The following is a 12,784-nucleotide window of genomic DNA, read 5'->3' on the forward strand; positions in this document are numbered from 1 at the left end:
TATGTTCAGCAAGTCCAGTTTTATCCCATGCTTTTTCAGATCCAGGCCAGCTGGCCTTGGTGAGTTCCCAATAGAACATCCCCATTGTCTCAGTGTGTGGGTGCACCCCTCGTGGTCCTGAGTTCCTTGCTCGTGCTCTCTCTCCTTCTGCTCCTGATTTGGACCTTGAGATTTCAGTCCGGTGCTCCAATGTGGGTCTCTGTCTCTATCTCCTTTTCTTATGTGTTTCTGAAACCTAGGTTGAGAATTCGTGCATACATACACACAGAGACACCACATGCACAACATGTGAACATACAAAAGACGCGAACATAAACACACAAAAACCATACACAGCACACAAAACATACACACACACACACATACACATACCCATACACAAAAAAACACACAACTCACATATACACAACACACACACACACACACACACACCAGCCTCTCCTGTCCTGGTTCCTCAAATACCATCATATGACCATCTGTCTCAGGTTTTCTTGACTTCATAACACGTACAATAGGGCAAATTCACCTTTATCAACTAAACCTTTTGAGAAGTGACTTGAAGTCAGCTAAGAAAAAGGTATTGGGTAAGTGGAGTGAAAGGGGAGACTAAGAGAGAAACAGAAGGATCTGGATTTTGCTGAGCTTTGCCAAGCCAAGGGCTATCAGGTAACAACACACGGCCTCTGTTAGTGTAACAGAAACTGAGGAATTAACACGGAGCATCCCAGAGTGAATTCAGGGACCTGCTAGGCTCAAAGCTGCCTGACCTTCAGCTTCTGTCACCCCGAAGCAACTGTGACTCAGGGATACTGTGCAGCTTGGAATTAGGGACCCACACATAGTGACAATTTGCATTTGAAAAGGGAGAGGTTTGCCATAGGGGGTCAAGTCCGAGGATGTCCCTCTCCCCCATCTCCACCAAATGGCAAAGGCAACTACCAGGCAGTTAGTATTTAGATCTGAGAGTACCCAGATCATTAAAGAGGATTGCTCCCCTAAGACTCAGACGAGAGCCCTCAATGCTAACCCACATCTCTTCATCTCCAAATCTTTGGCCCTGGACCTTCTGTCAGCATGCTTCTCTGAATAAAGGGATAGTAATGGTTTTAGCGCCTGTCAGAGCTGAAGGCGGCTTGGTGGCCCCATGCTGGAGATGTCATAAGCACCAACAACATACAAAAGCTTGAGCGACTGCTGGGTGTGGTGACACCTGCCAGTCCTCCCAACATTTTGGAGACTGAGGCAAGGGGATCTTGAACTGGAGGCTTCCCTGGGAGACATAGCAAGACTGACCATATCTCAACAAATAAGTACATTTAAATAAAAGAAAGAAATGTGTCAATGTCTCTGACTTTCATAATAATGCTTGTCTTTCGGGTGTCCCAGAGACCGCACCCAACCACTGCTGTCTAGAGCCAGCACGTCTGCCATGCCTGTGCCTAAGTCATTGTGCCGTTACTGTTCGTTTGCTTCCTCTCCTAGGCATTCAGCGCCCACCAAGGTTTTCCATGTGTCTGTGCCCTAGCCTTATATAGTGATATCCATTTTAATAGCTGTTTCTGTGGTCCCACGACAAGATCAGTATGATAAAGAGTTGGTCCAACAGAAACTGTACAAGGTGGATCATTATAATTCAGACACTTTAGTCTCACTGCTCAGCAGATGGAGGCCTTGATGACTCACAGGTTGTGATGCTATTCCCCTTCATCAGTCACTCTTGAGTTCTGGATGTGGAAAGACAGGCGCTTTCTCCTCCTAAGTGCTGTCGTACTCGACAAGGTTAGGGATAAAAGGCTTCTAAAACATGCTTTTAAGAGCCTTTAGGACAAGTAGGGGATGAAGGACCCTAAAGACAGGAACCCTGTGCTGCATTCCTTAGGACCCAGAACCGCAACCATCTTTGATGCTCAACTACATTTCAAGGAAAAAGAACCATCTTGCTGGGCGGTGGTGGCGCACGCCTTTAATCCCAGCACTCGGGAGGCAGAGGCAGGCAGATCTCCATGAGTTCAAGGCCAGCCTGATCTATAAGAGCTAGTCCCAGGACAGGCCCCAAAAACTACAGAGAAACACTCTCTCGAAAATAAAAAAAAAGAAAGAAAGAAAGAAAAGAAAAGAAAAGAAAAGAACCATCCTATGTCCAAGATCCAAGGTATAGTGGACTAGGACCATGAAAGAGTCCTCTCACCAAGACACCCCCACCCCCGCCCCACTGGGACAGTCACATTAGGAGAGAAGAAGCATTGCAAGAAAAACATCTGGAGGCATTGAACGTAAACAGAAGGGGAATGCCTCGCAAAACTAGTCACAAGTCAGGAAACGGCAATCTTATCCGGGGTCCTGGAGGACACAATCCCACAAAGTATGTAGATGGGTGTCAGGTTGCTGTGAACAGGCATGTTTTCTTTCTAGCCACCATAGGCATCCTGTTTTGGAAGCAACACGACACTCAGTTCCTCGAGGGTTGGTCATTTGCAGACAAATCACTGTGTTCTTTTTACCTTAGGAAATAGAGAGGAGAGAACAATCCTGGGTTCTTTAAAACACAGAGACAGCAGAGGAAAATGCACATTTCTTTTGTTCACTTTACTCATTTACTTTCCCCACCCCCTTGGAGTATTGAGAATTGAGTCAAGGACTCGAAAATGCTGAGAAAGGACTCTACAACTGACCTGTAGCTTTAGCCCCTATTTATTTTATTTTAAAACATGGTGATTTTTTTGTGTGTTGTTATTTTGAGACACGGTGTCGCTATGTTGGTTGCTCAGGCTAGTCTTGAAGTTCTTGGCTTCAGCAGTCCCTGCCTCAGCCTCCTGAGTAGCTGAGATTATAGGCAGAGGACACCCCACGGGGCCCTCACATTCATTTACAGTTTATGCTCATAGGCTAGCCATCCCAAGATGACTGTCTAGAGTTTAATCTTGCTCATAATTTAGTGTAGAAATAACCAGCATTAGAACTCTGGGAGTCTCTACTTTTAAAATACACATTCTTCAGCCTCCAATTTTACTTACGCAGTATCTAAGAAAATAACCGGAAATCTTCATTTTTATTCTGTAGCCAGATATTTAGAAGCACAGGGAATCTGAGAATCACTGAGAATATTTATCAAGAGAACATAAAGTGGAAGGGAAGCTCAGTGGGGAGTGCTAGGGCACCTGGAGGAGGGCAGCAGTGGAAGGATGGGATCAGTGAACTTTGGATAAGTATATAGAAGTTTCAAAGAATAAAAGTATTCTTTGAAAAAGGAAATATCAGAGACTGCATACGGGGATAAATGCAGATGGACCTTGGTTTCAATTTCCTTCCTATTTCTATTAATGTCAGAAGAATGCTCAAATTTGTGAAGAAGGAGAAGTCTGGGAACTTTTTTATGAGCCCTCTTGGACATCATAACTAATCTGTCTTCCCTGTCATAGGGAAGAAACTAAACCATTTTTTCATCACGTTGTACTGTGCTTTTGGAAAGACTCGAACGTGCCAATGCACACACACACACACACACACACACACACACGAGAGAGAGAGGCATCACAATCATTTGCTCAGAGCTCAGAGGCTAACTTCATTGTTGGGCAGGATTAACTGCACCTTTCCTTCCAGAATTCTGGTGTAAATACAGAAACCACAGTCATGTACGGGCCTGAGAAGGACAGCAGAATGTGGAAGTGGATTTGGAAACCAAAATATTATGTCAGCAGTTTCTCTTTCATTTATTGTCCGTTATCAAAACCAACATTTTAACCCAGGGGCCCAGTTAATCAAAACACAGATAATTTCATTTGGAAGGCCCAAGGCTTGAGGTTTAAAACAGGAAAAAAAAAAAAAAAAAAAAGAGCCTTCCCATTCATGCAACAGAAGTGTTGGGGAAATCTTCCTGCAGAAACCCTTTTAGTCGATCCGTGCTGGGACACCACTCTCTTCAAAGGGAGGTCAGTTATAAGCTGCACAGAGTCCCACAGCGGGGTTCCTAGTGAATGGAAATGCAAGTACATTTCCATAGTTTAGCCTTCCTTAGTATTCTCAAAAGCCGTGTGTGTGTGTGTGTGTGTGTGTGTGTGTGTGTGTGTGTGTGAATAGTTTTAACAATAAAAACAGACAGCAGAAAATATCCTTAGAATTTTTGTTCTGACAAGTCATTACTGCATAAGGATGCATGTGCACAAGTTATATGCCAATGCTATGCCAATGTGTGTGTGCATGATTTATATATGTATGCATGCATATATTATATATATAAGATTTGAACATATTCAGGTTCTGGTACTCACAGGTGTCCTGGAACCAATTCCTCACTGGGATTAAGGGATGATTAACTACAATGTACAGTGGCAAGGAATTTGGAGGCAGAGGGGCAAGATGATCCATGAATAGAATAACTCAGTGGTTAGAATTTACAGTGTGTAAATTCTACTCTTTTTCACTGATTTTGAGAGTCCCTACAAGCTGAGTTGCCAAAAATGGTCAAGTTCTGGTAGGCACTTGTTTGCCTTCGGGATAGTGGAGTGGGGACTGGAGAGCTGAAGATACAGAGTCTGCAGTGTTGGGACAGAGTGTGGCCCTGATGATACTCGGGGATATGAAAGTGAGGTGGCCAAGCGCATGTGAGGAGTGTGAGACCCTCAGGACCAGGGAGAGCATCTTTCTTATTTCTTACTTTTTGAGGTTTTGCAACGAAACTCTCTTCCTTTTCCCGTCTATGCGAAGCCTGTCTCTTTGAACAGTTCTCCGGGCACAATCATGGCATTTGGAAGAGACGGCTGTCTTCATACATCCTCCACCATCCTTGCCAGGTCAGGAGCAGGGCCGATAGCCTTGATACAGAACAGTGTGGGGAAAGGATTGTAGTCATGCCCCTGACTTAGTGTTTGACCACTGGGCATTCAATTTTCAGCTCATGATGGTTAATGATCATATCACAGATGTGTCCGATGACGCAAAACAAAAGAAATATTACCACTTGTACAGTTCTGAGGCAGACCGGAGAGGACCATAATTATGTTCCACACAAACAACATCATGAGGAAAGTGATTAGGAGTCCGAAGGATGTGGGATTGCAAGAGGGAGAGCTGATAGGGAAAATTCCTGACTGTGGCAGGTCTTACTCCCTCTCCTCAACTGAGCCCCACAACTTTGCTGAGTCTATCAGTGTTCATGGGCCTTTGGGCAGCTGCCGTTGTCAGCACGGGTTTGGACTCGTGGGTGCCAGTAGGAACCTACAGCTTGGTATTTCACCTACCCCTCAGTGGTCTGTCTGTCCCTGGAGTAAATGTCTGCTTGGCTTTTATAACCTGCTCGGGTGCTTTGGCCTCGGCAACTCAGTCGCAGCACTGGGCCTGAGTGGAAAGTGGACATCTGCTCGATCATCTCCTGTCATCAGTGTAGCCAACCAAGCCACAATGCCTTCTTTTTTCTCACTTTGTCACATGCCCTTGGATTAATTGCTCTGAGCCAATTCTGGTGACTGCTGGGCCATATCCTGAATCCACTTGGCATGAAGACCTGAATGCGGTAGAGGCTCTGACCCTCTGAAATCTCTCAATGAAAGCATGCTTCACTCATCCGTTTCGTCCATCTCATCTCATCCTAGCCCATTTTTAGCCCCTTCTACAGCTCCTCCAGTGGGTTGCAGAGGCTTTGGTTAAAAGAGACACAACCATCAATTTTGGCCTGAGTGGGTCCTAGTATCTGTCTCCCTCTCCTTGGGGTACCCAGGAAGCCACGTGGGTCTCCTCGTCTCAGTTTTTAGTTCACTGGAGGTGTCACGTGGGAAGCCGTCAGACAAGCTCTAGTTTTGGTTGCTCCTTGTTTAACGCCATGGCTCATCTTCCACATGTGCCTTAGGCTTCATGAAAAGGGGTTGGGGGACCTGAAAGCCTCTGAGGAGAAAGTGCAGAGCTCAGAGGAAGAAGACCACCTGCCCAGGCCTGCAGGCTCCCTGGAGTTTTCTCCTCATCCCAGACCTTCCAGGCCCTAAGAAATGTACAAAACAAAACAAGAAAAACAAAAAAGTGTACCAGTGGGAGCAGGACCTTCTAGGGAGGAGAAGTTCCAGGGAGAGCTGGGCAGCCTGGGAAGCGACTGGTGGGGATTCAGTCAGATTTCTTGGGGCCTTACTCCTTATGAGCTAGATAACCTGCCAAGGCCTAGGTTGCAAAAAGAAAGTCCTGTAAGAGAGGAGGAGCGAACGGCTGTTGAGAAGGACAAGCACGGGAGGGTACTCCCTAGACCTGACCTCTCTCTAAATCAGAGAGCCTCATGTCCTGGGAGACAAGCATAGGCCAGGTAATCCCCAGACTGCCATGTGCTCTCATCTGTTCCATCAACAGATACTCAGTGGGGGGAGGGGGGCACGTGCCTTTGAGAAAGTATGACAGCCTCCAGTGACACAGGGGTATCTTTATTTGAAGACTGAAGTAAACTTTTGGGGAAAGAGGTAATCAAATTCAGTTGTGATATTTTAGGGCTGAGCAAAGGTCTCACCTGACCTCCCATTACCTACCCACCCTGAAAGTTGTCTGCCATTAGATGATCCTGCCCCTTCTCACAGTATTGCCTCTTCAGGACATCGCATGTGGCATTTGACACGAGAACGGCCAGTCAGTTGCCTGAGGGTTCTTGGTGCCAGGCTGGAGGAGCGGCAGTAGGTACCAGACAGGAGTGATCAAGGAGAAATCACTCAAGGCCTTACTTTCTTCTTGGCGAGCCCAGGGCTGGTATCATCAGGCCCGCTGGCCTGAGCCTCCTGGTCCTGCTTGCACATGGTTGAGGGTACGTGCCACGGACACCCCTCCGCCTCTGTCCACTGTGAAAACAAGGGACACCCAAGTTGAAAGGAATGCTGAGTGACACCATGTGGGTGTGCAGCGGTCTGTGACCGGAAGGTCCGCTGGAAGCAATTTGCAAAGGGGGTCCTTGGAAAACCACCTGGATGGTTATTCTAAATTAAAAAAGGAAGAGATGCCACATTTGGGGGGATAATTTTTAATACTAGGTTTATGGCTGATTACATGTGATAGCCATTACAGCTTGTTTAACTCTGAAATTATCTGGCCTCTCAAGTTCCCCAGGGACTACAGGAATCATGGGTTAAATTTTAAAAACAATGTCTGGGAGAAGATGACATGCTTTGCCTTGAGGGGAATAGATGAAGCTTAAAAGGAAAAAAACAAAACAAAAATCCCGCCGGCTTCCCCTAGGAAGGGTCCTTACTTCTTACATCGTCATCTGTGTCTTCCATAATGTCACGGAGCCCAGAAAGTCACAGGCACAGAAAGCTTCCTCTCCTTGGTTGTTGGGCCTTTCAGCTCCTGCAAGTCCCGCTGTGCCTTTTCCAGCAGGGTGTTTTGGAAAGAATCCAGAGGGGCTCAAATCTCAGAGGTTTCCTCTTCTTTGGAGCCGATCGTGTCATCAGGAGCTGGGAGGCTGAGTGAGTTACATGGAACAGCTGTGCGGTACCGCCACCCTCTCCCCAAGGAGGACGGCTCCTCAGAGGACAGTGTTGGACGCCATCCTGAGCGAGCTGGCCAATCTGAGGGCCTAGCCCACTGGCCGGGTCTGCTTCAGTGAAGGACCCCACCAGGATTACAGCCCTGTACCCGTTCACACCACTGAAAGCAGGCTCTCCATAGAAGCAGCCTGAGCATGGAGGGACAGGAGTGGGGGCCAGGGGGCAACATGGGTGAATGGGTGAAAAATGAGGTCTGGAGGGGAAGTGCCTGTGGGAATTAGGATAGTCTCTCTCCAGTTAGTTGCACATAGGAGGAAAGCCAGGATTTCTTTTCCACAGTGGGAGACGCCGAGTGGCCATTCTTTGGTTGAAAAGCGGCAGAAAGGAAGCCGATGCTTCAAGCAGAAAGTGTGAAGAAGAACAAACACTCAGACCTCTTTGAACTCTGCTACTGGTCTCGACTCAGTCCCGCACTGCAAAGCAGTAGTGTTTATTCCTCTGTTTCTCCTGAAGGAGCTCTACTGGAACTTGTGAGCCCTGGGACAGTGGAACCCTGGTGTGTTGTCCCTGACCAGGCATCGTAGGCATCTCTAGGTCCTTGCAGTTTGTGTGAGTTCTGGAAACACTGAACTCTTGGATATGTGACTCTGGTCTGAGGTTCACTTGCCCTCGCTAGACTCCTTGTGTTGGAGAACCGTGATGCCTGAGGACCTCAGCGGAGGTCTTCGTCAGGCTTTGGCCAAAGGTATCATCTTTGCAACTTTCCAGGGAAAGCCCAGGGAAGGTCTCTGGGTGAAATGTTTATGACAATTTCATTCCAACCCAGATGAGGCCCATCACCCAACAGCTTAATCCGACCCCTATGTTGTGGGATAAAACAATCCTAGGCACAGCGTATGAAGTTTATAGGAAGATGTTAATTTGGAAAACCCCACCTCCTAGACCATTTTGATATCCCTAAAATAATAGCACCAAGACATTAAGTATGGAAGCTTAGACAAGGAAGGATATTAGTGGACAGGAGAGGACAAATGGAGAAAATAGAGTCAATCTCTTCTAAAAAGGCGAAAGTCATTTATATAAAATTTTGCCAAGCTGACTTGGAATTATAGCTTGTAGGAGCTGTTGAAAATTTTGCGTTATTTATTCCCTGCAGTAGAAGAAAAATCAATGGCTGCTTGGGCAGCGAGACAAAAGTGAGTTATCTAGGCCACTGACACGGTGGGCCACGCTGTAACAGCCACATTTGCCTCTGTCAGGGCACGGGCTTCCGTGGCGCCAGCTGTACCTCTGGCTGATCACCTCTAATTCAGAGCTGCCTGCCTTGCTAAAGGTGTCACGGGGAGCCACTGCGGCCTCAGCATCGATTGAGGACGTTGTGACAGGGGGCAGCTTGCCAGGGAGTGTGGGGGCAGATCCTGAGTGGAGAGATAGTCCCTGGAGCTGAGTTAAATCCCAGCGGATCCAGATGAACAGGTCCGGACCTTCCACAGTGGGTATCTTTAATAAGCTAAGTGATTTCCCCAGAACTAAAGGTCCCTCCCTGCTTTGTGCCATGTGAAGAGACATGTTTTTATCGGGTACCCCGATTCCCTGGCGCACAATGATGAGGGCACTAGACTGTAGTCAAAGCTATGATCACGTATGGGAGGGAAATGCAACCTCATGCCTTTCTTCTGCTTTTGTGGTTAAAAAAAAATCCTAGTGAGTTCCCTTTTTCAAAAATTTACTTTTTATTTTTATTTTTTGATAAGGAGGAGGCACAAAGCTGTGATGGGAAATAGTAAAAGTGGAATAAGAGAGCTGTGGTAACAAAGCTGCCCAGAGTCAGGACTCTTCCAGGTACCCTGTTTAACGGAGTGAGAATTCAGCAATTAAACGGGCTTTGCTATCGTTTGTGAAGATACCGTTTGGTTTCTCCACCGCTCCCAAGCTGTTTTCGTCCCCCTGTAATTAAAAAGAGAGAAAGACATCCATACTGTTTGCTCAACCTGAACACTCTTAAAACACGCGGCTCCACCCCAGCGTCCATCCCATCCCTGCAGCAAGGTGACGAATGGGAGGCTTGTCTTTTGTTCTGAAAGGTCCGGCATCATTTCCCTCAGCTGAGAGCTAACCTTGGAGAGACCAGGTTTCACTCAGCTCGCAGAGGTCCTTTCTCTCAGCACGGTAAAAAGCCCCCGGAGCGGCCCATGAAGGGAGAAATGACTTCGATTTCACAGTCCTTGATGATTCCAGACACAGGCGTGTGTTTGGACCAGAAGTGGTTTTGCCCTTGCTGACAGGGAGGTCAGATATGAGAAGTTGGGGGTGGGGGTGGGGCGGGGTAACAGGGTGGCATTCTGCAGAAAACCCCATGTAGCTCCAGGAAAACGTGTCCACGGCAGTGGAAACCCTGTCACCTGGTTCTGAGCTGAAGCCCTTTGCTTGGTAACTGGAGTTGGCTTTTGCTGCTGGGTGCTTCAACCTGTCCCCTCTCTGGTATCGGTGTTCCCATCTCTTCATTGTCGTTACCCTAGCTCCGAACTTAGGGCGCGTACCAAACCCAGTTTAAAGATTCATTTATTTATTTCCAGCAGAGCAATGCCACCCCTAGTCGCAGACCCTCGGGGGTCCCTCTCTGAGCTCCGTCGGCAGCAGCTGTAGGCCATCCCGGACAGCACTGTTTCCTCCTCTGTTTACTGGTTTCTAAGGGCGATCGCACCACGAAGGCCCTGAGCCGGGAACTGGGCCTGGGGCTGTTTTGGTTACATTGAAGTTTTCGCTTCAGTTCTGCCAGATTTAAATGGTGACTTCACCAGCACTGAGCTAAAAAGGAGAAGGGGGAGGAGGGCGAGCCCGGGAGAAAGAGAGCGAGCAGAGGAGCCAGAGGGAGAGAGCCGGAGCAGGGCGCTAAAGAAGGGCCAGCGCATTACATCATTGCTTGGCCTGGAATCAAATGGGAAGGATATGAGTCACTCAAGCTAGTTAAGCTTTGGCTCAAATTCTACACACACTCATTCCACAGCTCTCATGTTCTGCACCTCAGGAGGGAATTCAGCCTCAGTGATGGCCATGAGGTTGGTTTGTAATTTTATTTTCTGTTTCTTGATTTTAGAGCTTTTTGGGGCCCCTACTGCTTTCTGTTCTGGAGCCTTCCTCCTTTCTCTCCCCTTTCTCGCCTTCCTACCGCCTTTGTTTCCCTTCTTCTCCCCTCTCCCCAGCCCCTCCGCTCCTCTTCTTGCCTTGAGAGGCATTTCTTTTCACTTTGATCAGAGTTGGGCTTTTTTTTCCCCGTCCTCGTATAGAGACCTGAATGAGTTAGAGGCCAGGCAAGAGGGGGGAAATCAGTCAAGCCAACCGAAGCCACGGGAGAAGAAAAAAAAAGCCACAAATACAAAAGCAAATCGAGAAAGAGCAAACTCCGGAGAAGTTTCTTTGCTGCTGTGTTGCTCCTAATCGGAGGAGACAGGGAGAGAGTTAAAACGCAGGGACCAATCGCTGGAACGGTGATGTAATGCAAGAACCACAGGGTAGTTAAGTAACGTGAGAGGGGGGTCAATGTTGCAAAGCATTTACCTGCTCTCAAGGGGTTTTCAGTTTATTATCAATTGCAGTGACTTTAACTGCCTTCAGGCTGCAACCTCTAATTATTCGCAGGCACCCCTTTTTTATCTTTTATTATTAAAAGTAAAACTATAGTTTGGTATTTTAAAAACACAGTATTATTACAGCTGTATATTATTTTCCTCCACCAGAATTCATCCTCTCTCTCTCTTTCTCCCCCCCCCCCCCCCACCCTCCTCTTCACCTTAAAACAGTTGTCTTTTCATAAAAGGTCTCGGTGATGGGGTGGTGGTGGGTAGGGTCGGGAGGGCTTTCTGAGTGCAGCGGGTGAACTGTTAACGATTGGGACACTATTGCATCCATGGTGCTGAGGAGGAAGAGTTCATGGTTGTGGTGTCTTCTCTGTTACGAATGCAGGGATGTGTTTTAAAAGGACTATCTGATGATGCGCAGAAGTAGCAGCCGTCTCCCGCTGTCTTTTCAGCTACCGTTGGCAGTGAGTGTGTGTTTGCTTCAGCATTCTAACTCCAGGGTGTTCCATGTGGCGCTGGACGTGACCTAGCGCTGTCTTGAAGACACTCGTCTTCTTAAGTTAATTTTATACACTGGGAGAAGTGGGAGGGGTGATTAACAAAAACCTTTGATTGATTTGTTTTAGAAACAAGTTAACAGTAGGGTAATGGATTGATGCTAATACACGGTTAGAGGTAATGATTCCATTCCCAATGCTCTCCAGAGAGGCAGAGAAATAGAGATGGCGGCGTGGAAACTTATCACCACCTTTCCGTGTCATATGTGGGTTTGGTGTTGTGTATGCCTTAAAAGCCCCTAGCAGGAGAGAGCAAGGCCAGCTCACCCTGTGGGGGCTCTGCCCTTCTCCTGGCTTAATCGGGTTTATCAGGCAGATCAATGTGAACAGAGGCAAGGGGTTCATCCCTGCAAAGTGTTTGCATATTTTGTGTGAAATTAATCACGACATGCAATGAGCCTTTCTATTCCCTCCTTTCTGGCCAGAGGTGAAAGGGGAATGGAGGCTGGAGAAGTGCTTTCTGGGGGGAGGGGGAGAGAGGAGGGGGTCACAATCTATCCCTGAGCTTGCTTTGTTGGGTGCAGCAAGCCCGTGTTTTAAATGTGAGTGATGGAACTAAGCCCCTCCTCCTGCACATACGAAGCTTACCTTTTACCATCACTGAAGTCTCTTCTTGCAAAGTTTTCCAGCAATAGAGCAGGTGCAATTGCTGTGTGTGTGTGTGTGTGTATAAATGTATAAATATGTATATATACCTATATACATGCATACATATATACACACACACAGTAATGATGTGTGCTGAAAAGCATTGGCATAACTTTTCAGAGAAAGGTGTGTTTTACACTCCCCTGGCATTAGAGTTCCTGAAGAAATGAATGGAGAAGGGTGAAGAGGGACTTGCCTCTGCCTGCTTGGAAAGTCGCTTGATTTTCACCTTGCTTTTGGAATGAAGGCTCCTTATGAGACGTGATCTGTAGTTTTCTAGCACTGCTCAGGAAGAGCCAGCCTTCTGCGTCACATAACTAACTAGGCTTGCCTGTCAAAGTGGCCCAAGAGACAAGAGAGAAGTTCCTGGTCCCACAAGTGGTCCCGATAGGTTGCGCACATCAGTGGGGTGAGGAGCACGGTGCCACCCTCACTTGCATGGGGAAGGACGGTATTTACAAGAAGCAGATTCTTCCAAAGTCTGCGTCTCGCCTGGATGCATGGCATCATTTTCTTACAAGTTCAAGTTCATACAAGTTCCAGAGATATT

General features: G+C 47.3%; 1 protein-coding gene across 2 annotated transcripts in view; it reads left to right on the forward strand.

The window, feature by feature from the left end:
- The window catches only part of Creb5 (cAMP responsive element binding protein 5), a 309,727-nt gene that overhangs the window by 178,877 nt on the left and 118,066 nt on the right, over positions 1-12,784 (forward strand). The window contains exon 1 of one of the 2 annotated variants that reach the window (XM_041640282.1): positions 10,453-10,510. The exons of the other annotated variant lie outside the window; for it this stretch is intronic. Coding sequence (XP_041496216.1) covers positions 10,464-10,510 — 47 coding nt within the window. The 5' untranslated portion in view covers positions 10,453-10,463. Of the gene's footprint in view, positions 1-10,452; positions 10,511-12,784 lie in introns of those variants that run through there. 2 annotated transcript variants of the gene reach the window in all.

This window comes from Microtus oregoni, unplaced genomic scaffold, assembly GCF_018167655.1.
Source record: "Microtus oregoni isolate MIOR12 unplaced genomic scaffold, Mior012 000062F_ref0000492, whole genome shotgun sequence".
Taxonomy (NCBI): Eukaryota; Metazoa; Chordata; class Mammalia; order Rodentia; family Cricetidae; genus Microtus; species Microtus oregoni.